This window comes from Microcaecilia unicolor, chromosome 7, assembly GCF_901765095.1.
Source record: "Microcaecilia unicolor chromosome 7, aMicUni1.1, whole genome shotgun sequence".
Lineage (NCBI taxonomy): Eukaryota > Metazoa > Chordata > Amphibia > Gymnophiona > Siphonopidae > Microcaecilia > Microcaecilia unicolor.
This window is the reverse complement of record NC_044037.1, coordinates 12,541,555-12,561,844: the sequence shown is the minus strand read 5'-3', so window position 1 is coordinate 12,561,844 and position 20,290 is coordinate 12,541,555. Positions and strand designations below refer to the sequence as shown.

General features: G+C 45.1%; 1 protein-coding gene across 2 annotated transcripts in view; it reads right to left on the bottom strand.

The window, feature by feature from the left end:
• The window catches only part of LOC115474923 (vascular endothelial growth factor receptor kdr-like), a 344,006-nt gene that overhangs the window by 303,570 nt on the left and 20,146 nt on the right, over window positions 1-20,290 (bottom strand). The window contains exon 1 of one of the 2 annotated variants that reach the window (XM_030210628.1): window positions 17,219-17,850. The exons of the other annotated variant lie outside the window; for it this stretch is intronic. Within the exon in view, the coding sequence (XP_030066488.1) occupies window positions 17,219-17,276 (58 nt within the window). The 5' untranslated portion in view covers window positions 17,277-17,850. Of the gene's footprint in view, window positions 1-17,218; window positions 17,851-20,290 lie in introns of those variants that run through there. 2 annotated transcript variants of the gene reach the window in all.

Sequence of the window (20,290 nt, the reverse complement as noted above, 5' to 3'; positions counted from 1 at the left end):
AGCAACAGAACTGAGGATGCAGCAATACATGGAGCATGGGAGGCCACAGGCAACAAGGAGAGACTGTTCACAGTCTCACTGGAGGAGCAGGATCCACTGAAGGAGGAAAGAGAAGGTGTGAGCAGCCCAGGCGAAGGGGGGGGGGGGGGGTGCTTGGAACTGATAAAGGGAGGGAAGAAAGAAACTCACCAAAGAAATGTCTCACAAGTACTGACAAAGGGAAGCTCATTGAACCACACAGCCTGTTATAGGTGAGGACAGGGGTGTTAGAGTGACTGCTGTCAGCTGCTTGGCTCACACAGGTCACATGACAGGCGGGCAGTTTTCTGAGAAGTTAGGAAACTAATTAGGTTTGCAAAAATTGCAAACCTAAGCAAAACGCTACCTCAGGACAACACTAACATCGAAATCTTCCTTAATGAGTTGGACCCAACCATTGGAGATTACCCGTCTGACCGAACCTGGTTAAAATTCGCCCTCCTTACCGTCTACGCAGTCGCACAGGCGATCAGCAGGTTCTCCAACACTCACTGTAAACTAGATACCTGTCCCAACTACCTAATGAAATCCGCCCCTGACCGCTTCATAGCAGACCTCACATCCCACCTAAACTACATGCTTCAGCAAGGTCTCTTCCCTAAGGAAAATGGCAATATCCTACTCACTCCGATACCAAAAGACACCAAGAAAAAAACAAATGAAATCACTAACTACCGTCCAGTAGCATCCATCCTGTTGTTAGTCAAACTGGCATGGTAGCCAAACAAGTTACAGATTATATAAACAAATTCTCAATATTGCACGAATCACAGTCAGCTTCTCACCCCCTCCACAGCACAGAAACAGTACTACTCACTCTCCTAGCCAAATTCAAGCAGGAAATAGCAATAGGCAAAAACATCCTCAGCCTCCAATTCATCATGTCTAGTGCATTCGATATGGTAAACCATAATATATTAATAAGATTACCTGATACGTTCGGGATTGGTGGAAACATACTTAGCTGGATCAAGGGTTTCCTAACCACAAGAAAATATCAAGTAAAATCAAACTCAAACATATCATCACCGTGGAAAGCAGACTGCGGAGTACCACAAGGATCACTGCTATCACCGATCCTCTTCAACCTAATGATGACCCCACTAGCCAAGACCTTATCCAACCAAGGCCTTAACCCTTTCATCTATGCAGACGATGTCACAATATTCATTCCTTACAAATCTAAATTGACAGAAATCACCAACGAAATCAAGATCAGCTTTAACATCATGGACTCTTGGGCAAATGCATTTCAACTAAAACTAAACAAAGAAAAAACACACTGTCTCATCCTCTCATCCCTACACAGCGCGGACAACCCCACTATTATCAACACCCCAGATTACACCCTCCCTATCTCAGACAGCCTGAAAATCCTCAGCGTTACAATGGACCGCAACTTAACACTAGAGAACCAAGTGACATCCACAACAAAGAAAATGTTCCACTCAATGTGGAAACTCAAACGCGTGAAACAATTCTTCCCGAGGGAAACATTTTGCAGCCTGATACAATCAATGGTACTAAGCCATGTAGACTACTGCAATGGAATTTATGCGGGATGCAAAGAACAAGCCTTAAAGAAAATTCAGACCGCTCAAAACACGGCAGCTAGGCTTATCTTCGGAAAAATGCGATTTGAAAGTGCAAAACCCCTTCGTGAAAAACTACACTGGCTCCCAATCAAAGAACGCATTGCTTTCAAAATCTGCACTACGGTGAAGCTCCGGGATACATGACAGACTTGATCGACCTACCAACTAGAAACACATCCGAATCAACACAAACGCATCTAAATATCCACTACCCAAGCTGCAAAGGAATCAAATACAAATCAACTTACGCATCCAGTTTTTTCTACATAAGCACACAACTGTGGAACACATTACCAAAAGCCTTGAAAACTACGAACGGCCACCTAAACTTCCGGAAAACACTAAAAACTAATCTGTTTAAAAAGGCATACCCTACCGATCCAACATAAATGCCTGATCTCTGCAACACAACAAAACTAAAGAACGTAATGGACATAACACAACTCTTCCGTTCTCTACAACACAACCAAACTAAAGCACGTAATGGACATAACACAACTCTTCCATTGTACAATTCCCTAGTGTGGCTGTGCCACATGAACTTTATCTTACCACAACATCACTTTGTATCTGTTTACATCGGAGTCTGTAATGCCTCTCCGGTACTATGTAAGCCACATTGAGCCTACAAATAGGTGGGATAATGTGGGATATAAATGTACCAAATAAATAAATAAAAATTACCATGTAATATGGAATATCTGTCTGGGAATCATGCATTTATTAATTGGATAATGTGGAACTGGGAAATTGGACTGATTCAGCTACCCTGCCTGTTGAACAAACACCCAACAGGCTCAAAAACTGAAATGGACCCAGTGATTTTACATTTTTGCTACCAGATAAATAATGATCATTCTTCCCACGAGAAACATTTCGCAACCTGATACAATCAATGGTACTAAGTCACGTAGACTACTGCAACGGCATCTACGCAGGATGAAAAGAACAATATTTGGAAAAACGCGTTTTGATAGTGCCAAACCCCTCCAAGAAAAACTGCATTGGCTCCCAATCAAAGAACGTATCGCCTTCAAAATCTGCACCATGGTTCACAAAATTATCTACGGTGAAGCCCCAGGATATATGACAGAGCTCATAGACCTACCAACCAGAAACACAATCAGATCAACAAGAACTTACCTAAATCTTCACTACCCAAGCTGCAAAGGACTCAAATACAAATCAACTTATGCAAGCAGCTTTTCCTACATAAGCACACAACTGTAGAATGAACTACCAAAAGCTGTGAAAACAACATACGACCATTTAAACTTCAGGAAATCACTAAAAACCTACCTATTCAAAAAAGCATACCTTACTGACATAACCTAAAAAAACTAAACCCTGCTACACAACTAAGTAAAGCTAGAATTGGACTCAACACACCTCCTTCTCTGTACGATTCCCAAATATGTCTGTAACACAAGTATCTATTCTACCATAATACCACTTTGTATTTGCTCCCTACCGGCTTGGCACACGCCTACGGTACTATGTAAGCCACATTGAGCCTGCAAATAGGTGGGAAAATGTGGGATACAAAGATAACAAATAAATAAATAAATTATTATTTATGTAGCAGGATGCCCAATGTAGCTCCCCATGCAGTTACAGGAGGAACGTTCTGGGACCCTGCTCCAGTTTACTGCCATTCAAGGATAATGAAGGGGTGGCCTATTCCATGGAAGCAGCTCAATAGAATTGACATTTTAGCTTTTTTTGGGGGGGGGGGAGGGGGAGTATAGGAACCCAAAGCTTAGGGGGAGATAGGCCTTTTCCCTCTGGAGGGGTCCAGTAAGGAAGAGAGCAATTTGCTTTATTATTTATTATTATTAGGATTTATTTACCACCTTTTTGAAGGAATTCACTTAAGGCGGTGTACAGTAAGAATAAATCAAACCTGAGCAATAGGCAATTACAGCAGTAAAAATATTCAAATAACAATACAATGTATAGCGTGGAGGGGCATAATTGAACGGAAACGCCTATCTCCATGGGCGTTTATCTCCAAGAACGGGTCCATGAAGGGGTGGGCCGAACCGTATTTTCGAAAAAATGGACGTTTTTGAGCTGGGCGTTTGTTTTTTTTTAGCCATAATGGAAACTAAAAACGCCCAGCTCAAAAACGTCCTAATCCAAGCCATTTGGTCGTAGGAGGGGCCACGATTCGTAGTACACTCGCCCCCCTAATATGCCGGGACACCAACTGGGCACCCTATGTCAGTGCGGTGGACTTCAGAAAAAGCTCCCACGTGCATAGCTCCCTTACCACGGGTGCTGAGCTCCCAACCCCCCTCCCCCAAAACCCACTACCCACAAATGTACAACACTACCATAGCTCTTAGGGGTGAAGGGGGCACCTACATGTGGGTACAGTGGGTTTTGGAGGCCTCCCATTTACCAGCACAAGTGTTGCAGGTGGGGGGGGGGGGGGGGGGGGAATGGGCCTGGGTCCACCTGGCTGAAGTGCACTGCGGTACCCACTAAAAGTGCTCCAGGGACCTACATACACGCAGGCCTCTAGGACTGGTTGCTGCTATATAACATTGGCACACCAGTTGACACCTGAAGACTAATCTCTCCAAAAACATCCTTTATTGGAATAACCGCCTTTACTCACAGTTAACTGCAGATCAGAGATTGTGCCCCACTGGCAACGAGTCTCCCTGGTACTGAGATGAGCAGTAGGTCATAGCTGGCAGAATGCTGTACAATGCCCTCTTTCAGCCACATTCAAGGGAAGAACTAAGTTCTGTAACATGGCTAACACAGGAAAGGGAACTAAAACTGGCTTACAAAAATGGCCACTACCGCATGGACTACAACAGGAAACACAACAGGGCACACTCTGACCCAGTAGGCAGGGGGAAAAGCACCATGGGAGAAGAGCCTACCAACTACCAACATCGTGAGACTGTAACACAAGCTAATGAAATCACAGAGCCCAATACCCTACACCCACCACAATGCAATGCTGATGTGACCCTGTACTGCACCCGAGAGCCACATCTGACCCAGGGAAAGGCTGTGACAGGATCGAACACATTGTGCTGTCATGGAGGTGGGTACAGCATTTGAGGCTGGCATACAGGCTGGAAAAAAGTTTTTAAAGTGGGTTTTTTTTTGGTGGGAGGGGGTTAGTGACCACTGGGGGAGTCCGGGGAGGTCATCCCCGATTCCCTCCAGTGGTCATCTGGGCAATTGGAGCACTTTTTTGGGACTTGTTCGTGAAAAAAAAGGGTCCAAAAAAAGTGACCCAAAATCGCGGTCAAAACGCCTTTTTTTTCGATTATCAGCTAAAGACGCCCATCTCTCCTCGGCTGATAACCACGCCCCAGTTCCGCCTCCACCACGCCTCCGATACGCCCCCGTCAACTTTATTCGTTTCCGCGACAGAGTGCAGTTGGAAACGCCCAAAATCGGCTTTCGATTATACTGATTTGGGCGCCTTTGCGAGACAAACGTCTATCTCCTGATTTAGGTCGCACTATAGGCGTTTTTCTCTTTCGAAAATAAGCTGGATAATATACTACTTGCAATGTCAACACAATATGTAATAGAACATTTTAATTGATAGTGAAGGGTATAAGCAAAGATGGAACATATAGATAGTTAAGAGAGTTAGAAAGTAAGGTGACTAAAGAAAGGTGCACATGAGGTCAGAGAGATGGTTAAATATCATCTCAGCTAGGGTAGGAGTGGATAAACATGTCCTGCTGCAGTATGTGCAGCCCGAGTCAATCCTTGTGTGTGTGAGTGAGACTAGCAAGTTAGTCACTTCTTCCATTAAAGGCCTGGTTGAAGAGCCAAGCTTTCACCTGCATCCTGAAGTAGACATGGTCTTGTGTTAAGCAGAGCTTTTCATTTTTATTTGAGGGTTAATTAATAAGGTGCTTCTCTCATTTGAATGCACAGAAAAATGACAATTTTGAAGGTATGACTAAAAGAAAAGAGGTTTTAGAGTACTAGTACTCCCCCATTGGAGACACCTGTTTGGTACATTCCCCTGTTTGAGAAGTAGAGGGCATGAGAAATTTTGAGTCAGTTGGGAGAGTGTTCCAGTTGTGTAAGTGAGAGAGGATAAGGTGTGGACATCCTCTCATGAGTTCCCAGCAGTTGGAGGGGGGGGGGGGGGGGGGGGGGGGGAGAGAGAGGGGGAACATTTAGCCAGAGAGATTGTGGTTGCCTGGTTTGGTAAATGGTCCAGAAAATGGAGTCTTGGAGCACCAGAGGAGGATGTGGGGTTCTCCTCTGAGATCCTGGGTAAAAGCCCTACATGGAACTGATACCCGAGTTTCAGGGGAAGTGTGGGAAACATGATTCTGTACCCTGAGATCAACAAGGGAATAAGGCTGACTAGTTGGAGAAAGAGCCTGGACAAGTGTAAACGCTCAGTGGCACAAAGATACTCAGGACTGTAGGGAACAACGTTGAAATGTAGTATTGAAATGTAAAGAGGACACCTTACTATGGGCTGTGAAATGGACTGGTATCTGTGCAAGATCAGCTTCTACTGTAGATGTGGTTTGCTGTATGGAATGCCACTTGTGGCTCCCTGAGAGATTTCGTGGAAGTGAGCCTGGTGTAGAGCACTGAAAAGAGGCTCCCCCCTCCCAAGTTCAGGGAATCCATACCAGGCTTTGCAGAGGAAAGGGGGGGGGGGGATTGGAAACTGGATTGGTGAATCCTCTGTACTATAAGAGACTGCAAAGAAGTTACATATTTATGTCGTGAACACTGTTATGCTACCAATGTTACACTGTCCAAGTTGCTCAGACCACTCGGTCTTCTGACCAGTTGCTAGGCTGCGTAGAGAGGGGCATAACCCAGCAGAAGAAAGGAGGTGTTGATGCCCCTCTACAAGGCGTTGGTGATGCCCCACTTGGAGTATTGTGTTCAGTTTTGGAGGTCGTTTCTTGCTAAAGATGTAAAAAGACTAGAAGCGGTGCAAAGAAAGGGAAAGGGAAATGGGACTTGCTATACTGCCTTTCTGAGGTTTTTGCAACTACATTCAAAGCGGTTTACATATATTCAGGTACTTATTTTGTACCAGGGGCAATGGAGGGTTAAGTGACTTGACCAGAGTCACAAGGAGCAGCAGTGGGAATCAAACTCAGTTCCCCTGGATCAAAGTCCACTGCACTAACCTCTAGACTACTCCTCCACTCATTCCACCAATAAGAGCCAACCTCATCAGTGATGTCACAATGGCTTGATTGCCCAATACAGTTCCCCAGGATCAAATCCACTGCACTAACCACTAGGCTACTCCTCCACTCATTCCACCAATAAGAGCCAACCTCATCAGTGATGTCACAATGGCTTGATTGCCCGATACTTGGCTCACTTCTGATATTGTGACGTCATAAGGGAAAGGGAAATGGGACTTGATATACTGCCTTTCTGAGGTTTTTGCAACTACATTCAAAGTGGTTTACATATATTCAGGTACTTATTTTGTACCAGGGGCAATGGAGGGTTAAGTGACTTACCCAGAGTCACAAGGAGCTGCAGTGGGAATCGAACTCAGTTCCCCAGGATCAAAGTCCACTGCACTAACTGCTAGGCTACTCCTCAACTCATTCCACCAATAAGAGCCAACCTCATCAGTGATGTCACAATGGCTTGATTGCCCGATACAGTTCCCCAGGATCAAATCCACTGCACTAACCACTAGGCTACTCCTCCACTCATTCCACCAATAAGAGCCAACCTCATCAGTGATGTCACAATGGCTTGATTGCCCGATACTTGGCTCACTTCTGATATTGTCACGTCATGGGGGAAAGGGAAATGGGACTTGATATACTGCCTTTCTGAGTTTTTTGCAACTACATTCTAAGCGGTTTACATAGATTCAGGTACTTATTTTGTACCAGGGGCAATGGAGGGTTAAGTGACTTGCCCAGACTCACAAGGAGCTGAAAAACTACGAAAATGGTATGGGATTTGCGTTGCAAACTGTACGAGGAGAGACTTGCTGACCTGAACATGCATATCTTGGAGGAAAGGAGAAACAGGGGTGATATGATACAGACGGTCAAATATTTGACAGGTATTAATCCGCAAACAAACCTTTTCCGGAGACGGGAAGGCGGGCATGAATTGAGGTTGAAGGGGGGGCAGACTCAGGACTAATGACAGGAAGTATTTTTTTCACGGAGAGGGTGGTGGATATGTGGAATGCCCTCCCGCGGGAGGTGGTGGAGATAAAAACAGTAATGGAATTCAAACATGCGTGGGATAAACACAAAGGAATCCTGTTTAGAAGGAATGATTCCGTGGAATCTTAGCGGAGATTGGGTGGCGACGCCAGTAACTGGAAACAAAACGGGAGCTGGGCAGACTTCTATGGTCTACGTCCTGATCGTGACTGAATAGGTAGGGATGGGCTAGAGTGTAAATTTTAAGGGGCTTCGATGTTAGCTTCAGAACTTAGTACAAGAACAGTGCTGGGCAGACTTCTACGGTCTGTGCCCTGAGAAAGGCAAGGACAAATCAAACTCGGGTATACATATAAAGTATCACATACTATGTAAAATGAGTCTATCTTGTTGGGCAGACTGGATGTACCATACAGGTCTTTATCTGCCGTCATTTACTATGTTACTATGGTAGAGACCATGGGCTCCTGGAGCTGAAATTCACCTGCACAGCCCCACAGACATTAGACATTAAGGAGCCACATACCCAGAAATTCTAAGCCCTGAACTCAACCACAAACTGTCATGGCTGCACGATGATTATGGTTGCTTCTTTCTCTGAGGACTATGAGAGCTGCTTAATATCCCCAGTCAAGACTCGAGGCTGATGACGCTGACCTGCACATAGCTGTGGATACCAAATACTTTTCTATGTCTCTCCATGTCCTATGAAACCAAAAATAAATTTCACACTAAAAGTTACTGTAGCCATATTGTGGGGTGGCTGTGCGTGCCCAGCTCTCAGCTGGCTCTAGGAAAGGTCCACACTGAGCGGGCGGCAGCATAGATAAAGACAAGCAGAGGACCAGCCAACTGACAGAACAGAGAAAATGCTCCTGGTGTGTTAGACTAAACACCACCACAGAGGAACAAACTGGCATTTAAAAAAAAGCATGTCCAGACCTGGAGCTTTTCAACTCAGCTGGCAATGTGAACAGATCATGTTCAAATGCCTTCGTACATGGATGCTTAATAACCACCAGCACAGGGCTGGAAGTGACCTCAAGAGGTCAAATCCATCCATCAGCTTTGAGATAGGATCCCAGGAAAATGTATGATCTGTCATGCTCCTGAAAGCCCCCTAGACACTTCCCTGGGTAACTCATTCCAGTACTGGGGCTACAGACACGCTCTGAAGGTCATTCCTAGGATCTAACCTCAATCTCCCAAATAGAGCTGAACCCCATTACTGTCTTCACCTCGGTGCAGCCCCTGCTACATATCTGTAAAGATTGTTGTATACTACTTAGTTTTGCTGAATTAAACTAAATTATGTTTTTTAATGAAGATTTCTTTTTTCTTTTTTAGTGGATTGAACTGGTCCTACTGCAGTTTAAGCAAAGGGTATTCAATCTTAAACTTGGTATCGAAGTCACCAGAGACAAAATCAGGGTACAAAAGAAAAGCAAAGAGGCAGATAAATGTGGTGTGGTGTATTTACACAGAATAAGCCACCCCAGGGAACTCTCCCAGCCTTTGGTCGAAGGTACTGAAAAAAAGCTCCTAAGGACAGAGAACATCTGGACAGATGAAGTCCAGTATCTTCAAGAAAGACATAATTTTCTCACCAATGAATGAATTTGGATTGGTGAAGATAAAAATCAAAGGGCATCTGGCCAGTTGGGACAAGGACCAGTCTTATCTTGCCCTCCATCCCCAGCAGACAGAGAAATCTGAATGTGCCTTGTGGAAAGACCTCACGTTTCCTTCACAATCTCTTTCCCATGCTTAAGAAAAACACAGGAAGAGCTGAGGAAATCAACGTGGAAATGCAAAAGACAAAAGCCAGCAGTCTGAAAATAGACCTCCAGGCTGTATATTTCCTTTCCATACAGCTCTGTAGCACTTAGCTCCAAGGGAATAGAAGGGACACTCAGTACGTCGACAAAGTCACAGCTACACTACTTGATGGCTGTTTTACACCCTAAGTGGAAATTTCATGGCAGAAAGAAAAGAGGGACACTCACGCCTACAGAGTTCTGTTTCATTTTAGGAGTACTCAGCCCTGCTACAGAGTCCCTGCTGTTTCATAGCAGATAATTTTCTATATGAGTTTTTAAATCGTACGCTGCTTTGATTTCTTTTTTGATAGGTGGTCTATCAAGTTTTAATAAACATGAAATATTAAACACACGTTTTAGAGAGATAGTGTTAATCAACTGTATTACTTATCTTATTGAAGACAGTTTTCAAAGGCCACTCTCCTATCGTCCCCTTTGAAAACTGTCTTCAATAAGATAAGTGATACAGTTGATTAACACTACCTCTCTAAAACATTGAAATTTATATTTAAAGTGATTATTGTGAATCATCCTATATAATAATTCTCACCTCCAACATTCTATGCGTCTACCTACCTGTGTCTGTAACTTTCTTCACAGATGGGCTCCGAAGCCCTAGCTGATGTCACTAGACCCATTATGACGCGTCTAGTGGTGTACCAAGGGGGGTGGGTGGGGGCGGTCCGCCCTGGGTGCACGCCGCTGGGGGGGGGGGGTGCCGCGCGCCTGTCGGCTCTTCATTTTCATGCTCCCTCTGCCCCGGAACAGGTTACTTCCTGTTCTGGGGCAGAGGGAGCATGGAAACGAAGAGCCAACAGGCATGCACCCGGGGGGGGGGGGGGGGGTTCTTTCGCCGGGGGGTCACGCTGCACCTGGGGGGGGTTATTTCGACGGGGGGGTTGCACTGTTCCGGGGGGGGGGGGCGCATCGGTGATCCGCCCCGGGTGTCAGCGCCCCTAGGAATGCCACTGGACGCGTCCTATATAATTCTCACCCCCAAAGTTCTATGCGTCTGCCTGCCTGTGTCCGTAACTTTCTTCACAGATGGGCTCCGAAGCCCTGAGGGTTGGCGGCGGGAAGGGGGGCTCAAGAGGGTCACGGCAGGGGGGTCCAGGGGTCAGGAACTCCGAGGGGGGGGTAAGGATATCGGAGGAAGGGGAGTCTGCAAATTGGAGGGAGGGAGGCAGGGAGGTGGGGTCTGGAACTCGGACAGAAGGAGGGGGTTCTGCAAATTAGAGGGAGGGAGGCAGGGAGGTGGAGTCTGGAACTCGGAGGGGGGTCTGGAATTCAGAGGGAGGGAGGGGGGTCTGGAACTTGGAGGAGGGGACGAGAGGGGAGGAGGGGAGAATGCACCACCTGTACAAAAACGGGGGGACAACCCTGGAACTCGGAGGGAGGCAGGAGGAACGACGACCCTGGAACACGGAGGAAGGGGGGACACTGGAACTGGGTGGGAGGAGGGGCCCCAGGCACACACACTCTCACAGACACACTCGCACCCAGTCTCACTCTCTCTGTCACACACACACACACACTCGCAGATTCACTCTCTCTCTCTCACACAGTCACTCTCACACACACTCTCTCAAACATACACACTCCGAGGAAAACCCTGCTAGCGCCTGTTTCATTTGTGTCAGAAACGGGCCTTTTTTACTAGTATAAGAGAATTTGAGTAATTAAAAAAAAAAATCAAAAGTTTAAAAAACAAAGACCGGTGATGACAGGAAGCTTTTGAAATCACACAGTTCCACAACTCTGTTTGACCAAGGTCTCCAAACAAAAAAAGAGTCGGTTGCACTACATAAGCACCTTTTTAAGACATCACTGATAAAGTCCTGAAATGATGACATATAAGCTAATGTTCAATCATATATTCATTTTACGGAGAGCGAGCTGACATAGTGCTGAGTGATCAGAGGTGGACTACCCTAGGGGGACTGGGCACGCCCTAGTGGGCTGCTGATGTATTCCCCCTCGGAGTCAGCGCAGGGGGTTCAGGTCAGCAGTATAGGAATAGCTGCCAGATCATGAGCTCCTGTTCCTTTGAGAGGGCAGATCTGGAGAGACTATACTGCTGCTAGAATTTCTTTACATCAGTTGACGCACAACTTGCAGGGATAGGAACTGGAGCCTGGAGAAAATAAGAGGTTGAAGCATCAAACTTCTTGGGGGGGGGGGGGGGCAGAGGGGGGTGGCCAGGGCCAGGATCCTCATGCCCGGGAAGAATTTTTTGACTCAATCTACCCTTGTGTTATTGTATCTGAACTTGGTTTCCAGTTCTTTGACTTGCTATATGGATAGGTTGCCCCACTGCCCTTTCCGAAGACTTTTGTCTTGGGCTCTTAAATGTCAGTCCTGTTGCCTCAACAGGAAGCAAGCGTTAGAAAAGACTGTGTTTTTATTCTAAACTATTTCGATAATATGTTTTCTTAGCCGGCACTGTAAATGTTCATCACCGCAGCCAATGAAAACCCAGAATTCCGGTTCCAGTGTTTTGTTAGGGTTAGAATTGATTAGACTAGCACAGAGTGCAAAGAACATCAAATATGTTGAGTGAAGCCACGTCTACCGCATGCAACGAACAGGATGACAAAGTGCCAGTCCGTCTAAACCATTAACTACCTAGCTACAGGTTCCTCCATCAAAGAATGAGTCAACTGCAAGTCTTTTCTCATCCCCTCTCCTACATTTAGCAAAATAGAAATAGGACATAAAGAAACCGAATTAAGAGTTCCTCTAATGTCTAGAGTTTTATGAGAATCAAAAGGATTCATGCATCTAGGTTTGGAAGTCTTTTCAAAGACAGTGGTTTGCTTGGAAGTCAGCATATTCCAAAAATCCAGTTTATAGGGATGAATCACTCTGCATTTATTTTGAAGGTCTTTGTGCTTGGGGTTTAGTTTTTTTTTAATGGCGTGAAATGAGGCAAGTACTGAAGATCTGGATATTAACCCATTCAATACTGGCTGTGTAGATGGTCAACATCTATACATATAAGTGAGCATTTTTGGCATGCCTTGCTTCCAAATTTCATCAAACCTAATGTGCGATGGGGCTGGAGTCAAAGGGTTAACCACTTTTGCAAACTCATAAGCACTAAGAGTTACCCATCCCTCACATCAGGGCAGCTTCTCAACCAGTCCATACAATATACATTTCACCTTTACATATGTCAAGTTCCTATCCTCCATAAACGTCCCCATCACAGCTGCCAACATTGCATTTGATAAGTGTCCTAAGAGGGATTTTAAGCAGAGAAAAGATCATTTTAATTTATAAAACAAAGGCAACTCTTTAGAGTTTCACACTCTGGACCTTACTCCCAGAGGGGCTAAGTCTAACTCGAGACTCCTTTACTTCAGGAAGCGGGTGAAAGCCTGGCTCTTCTCCCAAGCCTTTAATATACTTGACGATTGACCATCCACTCACCCCACACCTGAACTTGCTTGCTGTGCACCCTGTAACTTAGGGGGCCGTTTTACTAAGCTTATTTATTTGTTACATTTGTATCCCACATATTCCCACCTATTTGCAGGCTCAATGTGGCTTACATAGTACTGTAAAGGCATTCGCCAAGTCCGGTAGGGGACAAGTACAAAAGATGTTATGGTGGAATAGGGAAGATAAGATTCAGGCACGTGGGGTTAAAGGTGAGGAGGGTTTGATAATGTCCAATACGATCTTTGGTAGTGAAGTGTTGCAGAGTTTTGTAAGATTGAACCTCTTTTGCAGTATATTATCCAATAACGGATGTTGTTCGTTTATATACATTGGGGCATACGTAATGTTTTTAATTCATTTTCCTTGTTTCTGTATATCTTTATACATTTGTTTCCCCCCGTTGTGTAAAGTTTGCAGATATCATTGATCGATGTATTGCATAATCACCATATTTAACACTTTTTTGGATTACCTTGGAGCGCGTTTGGGTCTTTCATATGCACACAGAACGTCTTTTTATTCTTTGCTGAGTTATGAAGCTATACGATGGTGTCGATATAGACATTGAGCTCTACTCTATTCATTCGTAGCGAGTCTATGATTATAGTCTATATGTATGCATTACACACTAATTTGGAGCGGGCAAAAGGCTGTCCATTTTTGACAACAAGAAATGGCCATGAGGTAAGTGAACCGCTTACTGCATGGCCATTTCGACGGGGAGCCATTCCTGCCACCCATTTAGAGGGCAGTAGGGGTTCGAACGCCAACCCAGTGGTAACTGGGCAGCGTGCGGTGCTGCCCGATTACTGCCCGTTAAGTTCTGGCAGTACAAAAAACAAAAATTCATGTACAGCCAGAAATAGCACACGCTGGGGGTGAGAACTACCTCTGGGCTCCTGCAGTAGTTCTGGATTGGCAGGTGGCAAGTTGCCAAATGCCAACCCTTTAGTAAAAGGGTCCCTTAGACAAGTTCCTGATATCTTACTCAATTTTATATATAATTTGGTTTCAGATTAGCCCCCCCCCCCCCCATCTAGTTATCTCAATGACTCTGCACTACTTATCTTGTCCCGTTTATATATCTCAACTGTGCTTGCCCCCCCTTGGCTATACAGTAAGGTATTCCATTGTATTTTAGGAACAGCATTGCCATCATATCTATGTAATTTCGATGTTCTAACCCACGCTATTTAGGTGTTTCATTGGTATGATGCTGACTTCACATTTTATCTATGTTATTTGAATGTTCTTTCATGCTGTCTATTATAGAATCATTTGTATGGTGTTGTATTGCATTTATCATATATGATTGTTCTGCAGTGTTGTTAAATGTACATATTTCCGATACTGTTTCATGTTAGTCTTATTACTAGGGCATGAACTATACTCATGCTTATATTTGGCCATTTTACGATTGTCATGCTGTTAACAAAATTCCATGTTTTAATGTTAAACTGCACCTGCTGTTCACTGCCTTAGGTGAATCTCTTCATAAAGGTAGTTAATAAATCCCAATAAATAAAATAAATAAGAGGGTCGGAGAGAAAATAGGTTAAAGGTCCAGATCAATCTGGGATGCAAAATACAGTGCAAGATTTGTTTATCCACTCCTACCCTAGCTGAGATAATAAATATTTAACTAACTTTCTTCAAACCAATCACCTTACTTTCTAATTCTTCCTATTTTCTTACTCATCTATATGTTACAACTTTGCCTTACCCTTCACTACCAGTTATAACGTTCTAGTACATAAGTACATAAGTAATGCCACACTGGGAAAAGACCAAGGGTCCATCGAGCCCAGCATCCTGTCCACGAAAGCGGCCAATCCAGGCCAAGGGCACCTGGCAAGCTTCCCAAATGTACAAACATTCTATACATGTTATTCCTGGAATTGTGGATTTTTCCAAGTCCGTTTAGTAGTGGTTTATGGACTTGTCCTTTAGGAAACCGTCCAACCCCTTTTTAAACTCTGCTAAGCTAACCGCCTTCACCACTTTCTTCGGCAACGAATTCCAGAGTTTAATTACACGTTGGGTGAAGAAGAATTTTCTCCGATTTGTTTTAAATTTACTACACTGTAGTTTCATCACATGCCCCCTAGTCCTAGTATTTTTGGAAAGCGTGAACAGACGCTTCACATCCACCTGTTCCACACCACTCATTATTTTATATTGTGTTGTCATTGCAAGTAGTATACCATGCCATACTTTGTATTGTTGTTCGAATATTTTTACTGCTTTAATTGCCTCCTGCTCATGTTTGATCTATTCTTACTATACACTGCCTTGAGTGAATTGCTTCAAAAAGGCGGTAAATAAATCCTAATAAATAAATAAGACCCTCATCACCCTTAATATTGTGTATGCTAATTAGCTATTAAAATAACAGAATTAGTAGGTCATCCACCATCTCCCTTCAGTTGGTACCCCACCTACCTAAACCATTCCAAACAGATCCACCACCCTCCCAGGGAATTTGTTCCAATGCCTTTGGCACCCTTGAAGATAAAAAGTTCTTCTTAACTCTCTTCTACCTTGTCATAATTGGTCAAACGGCAGAACTAACTCTGCCTTATAGAGCACCATTAAGGCAGCTTGCAGTCGTTAACACTGGTCCAGTCTCAAATGAAGCCTTCCAAGGACCACCTCCCCGTCCTCTTACTGACTTCTTGGTCTTCTACAGATTTCTATATATTTTATTTTTTTTATTTTTGTTACATTTGTACCCTGCGCTTTCCCACTCATGGCAGGCTCAATGCGGCATAGGACAATGGAGAGTTAAGTGACTTTCCCAGAGTCACAACGAGCTGCCTGTGCCTCAAGTGGGAATCAAACTCAGTTCCTCAGGACCAAAGTCCACCACCCTAACCACTAGGCCACTCCTCCACTGTTGCTACTATTTGAGATTCTACATGGAATGTTGCTATTCCACTAGCAACATTCCATGTAGAAGTCGGCCCTTGCAGATCACCAATGTGGCCACGCAGGCTTCTGCTTCTGTGAGTCTGACGTCCTGCACGTGCAGGACGTCAGACTCACAGAAACAGAAGCCTGCGCAGCCTTCTACATGGAATGTTGCTAGTGGAATAGCAACATTCCATGTAGAATCTCCAATAGTAGCAACATTCCATGTAGAATCTCCAATAGTATCTATTTTATTTTTGTTACATTTGTACCCTGCGCTTTCCCACTCATGGCAGGCTCAATGCGGCTTACATGGGGCAATGGAGGGTTAAGCAACTTGCCCAGAGTCACAAGGAGCTGCCTGTGCCTGAAGTGGGAATCAAACTCAGTTCCTCAGGACCAAAGTTCACCACCCTAACCACTAGGCCACTCCTTCACTCCATTAATATAAGCACCTTGGGCAATGAGGCGAGTTCAAACACAGAAATGCCCCCCTTTTTTTGCGCAACACCTTTAGCTCCTATAAAGAATACACTTCCCACCAGGGTATCCGCTAAGCCTCTCCTCCAGCCGCAGCAGGAGGCGCCATCTAGTGGCCCAACTCAATAACGCTCCCCCAGGCGCCGGTAATTGAAACCATATCCCGGAGAAAACAATAATGCGTCCGAGCCTGGCAATTAGCACGAGCGCATTTCTGAAATACTTTGTATCCAGAAACGGAAAGAGCTTAACGTGTCCCCGCCAAAGCAGGTTACAAGTGGATTCCCAGGAAAAGCAGTGGCACGTCCACAGCCACCTGTTACTATCGCGCGCGGGCGTATTTAAAGGGGATCAGCGCGAGTTCAATGCAAAACTTAGGAAAGAACCTTTCTGCATTTAAGCAAAACAAACAGCCCTGATGTACTAACGCCGCGCACCCCACGAAATACTGCAGATACAGTAGCGTGTAGGAGTTGTAAACCAGAATAGACGGCTTTCAGCTGTTTACACCTAAGCAAACGGGCGCAGAGGGGCAGCACACCCACCCCACTTCCAGCATCAGTTCTGCATAGATAGACTATTGACTCCCTTCCTCCAGTTGCTGGCTTGCACATCTGGGCTTGTCGCGTTTGCCGGTGAAGTGACTCCTGGCCAATCAGGTGCCAACTCTCAGCAGCTGGAAAGGGTGCCAGGAGCCAGTGCTGCCCCCTAACTCCGGGGAGGGAAGGGAGAGGGGCACAACTCGCACCGAAAGCGCTCTTACCTTGCACCCGGAGCAGCCCGAGGAGAAGACATACGCCTAGCGTGCATGCTTGGAGCATGGCTCGGTGCAGATGCGGTAGCTGCCGGGGAAGCGAGGTAAGATTGAGGTAAGTAAACGGCCCGGCTCAGGAGCCGGCTGGGCAGAACTTTTCCTTGCTCTCAGGATACTTCGGTTCTGCTCACTCCAGCTCTAGATTTCCCGGGTCCCAAATTCCTCTTGTCAGAAATGATTTATTTCGGACTCGGTCCCACTGGAGATCATTGCTTTTCTTCCTTACATCGGCTTCTCTGGCGAAACAAAAATGAAAACAAACAAGAAATCCGCGATCACCGAACGGGAGAAAGTTTTGCAGGTTGTGGAGGAGATCCCGGGGTGCAGGTGCTGCTCCCCACCCTCTCCAAAAGCTTCAGGAAAGGTTTCGGGGCAGCCCCAGGGGTGCAGGTGTGGCTGTCTCTCCTCTCCAAATATTGCAAGCAACTTTTCTGAGCAGAGTCAGGGGTGCAGGTGCCCCTCTACCCAGAAGCTGCAAGGAAAGTTTCTGGACTGCTCGTCTACCTGCAGCTTGGAGGGCAGAGGCAGGGTGTGGAAGGAAGTAGCCACTGCATGGCCCCAGGACAGGGCTTCCTTGAACCCCAAGTTAATTGCTGCTGGGATCTTTGGTGTGTGCTGGGCTTCTTTATAGTGGAAGGAAAAGGGAAGGAGATACCGACGTCAGAGCCCAGGGAACCTCTCCTGTCACATTGGCTTTCTTACACTTTTCCTGGCTTCTGAAAAGAGTTTCCTACAACTGTCCTCGATGGCCAAAAGTACTTCACAAAGGGAGGGAGAGGAAAAAGGGGGGGGGGGGCTGAGCAGTGAGAGAGGGGCAAAGAGAATGAGAAGGTGGGGGGGGGGGGGGAGAGACTAAACATTGAGAGAAAAGAGAGGGGCTGAGCACTGAGAAACCCAGAGAATGATGAGCGGGGAGACTGAGGAGGGAGAGGAGATTGAGAAAGGAGCATGAAGAGAATGAGGGGAGGAGGTAAGAGGCTGAGCATCCAGAAAAGAGCAGAGAGTGAGAAGGAAGGGGGAGATAGAGGTTGAATAGTTTGAGAGAGGGGCTGAACATTGATGAAGGGGAAGAGAGGAGCAGAGCATTGAGAGACCAGGAGATGGAATGGAATGGGAGGGGGGGAACTGAGCATGGAGAGAGAGTGTGTGAGTGAGCGAGCAGAAAGACAGGGGGCAGAGAAAGAGAGAGCAGTGATAATTATGCTACTAACATTCTAAAGTCAACAAGACTGCTGAGTTTCTGTGGGTACCACTGAAATTAACTTCACAGGTATATAAATACAGTAACAGGAAAATGGATTTTCTATATACACATAAGTGTGACATACAGCCTCATTTTGTATAGGGTATCTAGCTCAGAAGATATTTATTTATTTGTTACATTTGTATCCCACATTTTCCCACCTATTTGCAGGCTCAATGTGGCTTACATAGGTCCGTAAAGGCATTCGCCAAGTCCGGTAGAGGAACAAAGACAATTAGATGCTAGGGTCAATAGGGTAGGTAAGATTCTGGCACATTAGGGGTTGAATATAGGAACGGGTAGATAATGTCCAATACGATCATTGGTATTGATGTGTTACAGAGTTGAGGCATTTATGTTGGGTCGGTAGGGTATGCCTTTCCAAACAGGTAGGTCTTTAGTGATTTTCTGAAGTTTAGATGGCCGTAGCTTGTTTTCACAGCTTTTGGCAGTGCATTCCATAGTCGTGTGCTTATGTAGGAGAAGTTGGACGCATAGGTTGTTTTGCATTTGAGTCCTTTGCAAATTGGGTAGTGGAGATTCAGGTAAGTCCGAGATGAACTGGTTTGATTTCTAGTTGGGAGATCAATCAAGTCAGTCTTGTAACCTGGGACTTCACCGTAGATGATCTTGTGGACCGGGATGCAGGTTTTGAAGGTGATACGTTCTTCGATTGGAAGCCAGTGCAGTTTTTCATGGAGGGGTGTGGCACTTTGGAATCGTGATATAGGTCTGTTCATGCAAAACACCAGTAGTATTTCGCAAAGGGCTTGTGAAACCTGGAGTCTTATAAAATACATAACACACTGTGAAAAAATACTTGTATTTGGCCATACAGCAGAGAAAGCCATCTTACCAAAGGAACCCCTTCAAAAAGAGCGACATGACTTGAGGGCTTTACATATGTAATTAGCGCAATTTACAGGTGTAAGTGAACATAAGAACATGTTCATAGTGAATCCAACCAAAGGTCCTTCAAGCCCAGTGTTTTGCCCCCAACAGTGGCCAATGCAGGTCACAAGTACTTGGCAGGATCTCAGAAAGGGATTCCGTTCTGCTCAACTCCCAGAATAAGCAGGAGATTTCCCATAAATCAACTTTAATAATTGTTTATGAACTTTTTCTCCAGGAACCTGTCTAAATCCAACTAGCTAACTGCTTTTATCACATCGTCCAGCAACTGGTTCCAGAGCTTGATTATGTATTGGCTGAAAACTATTTTCTCCTATTTGTTTTAACTGTACAACTTAGTAACCTCTTGAAAGACTAAACAATGACTGTATTCCAGTAAGGATTTTATAGACCTCTATCGCAATCCATCTAAGCCATCTCTTATCCAAGCTGGAACCCTAAACATTTTAGCCTTTCCTCATGTGAGTCATTCCATTCCTTGATTCCACTATCATGAATTATACACAGTACTAAACATGGAGCGATATAAAGGTAGTATGATAATCTCTGTTTTATTCTCTATTCCTTTCCTAATAATTCCAAACATTAAGTACATAAGTGTTGCCATACTGGGACAGACCGAAGGTCCATCAAGCCCAGCATCCTGTTTCCAACAGTGGCCAATCCAGGTCACAAATACCTGGCAAGGTCCCAAAAAAGTACAAAACATTTTATATTGCTTATCCCAGAAATAGTGGATTTTCCCCAAGTCCATTTAATAATGGGTCTATGGACCCAGACAGTTACACCAGGCACTGACCTGGTAGAAGCGGCCATGTTTAAATGTTGCCATATAACTGCAGACTTATGGTAATTATTATTATTAT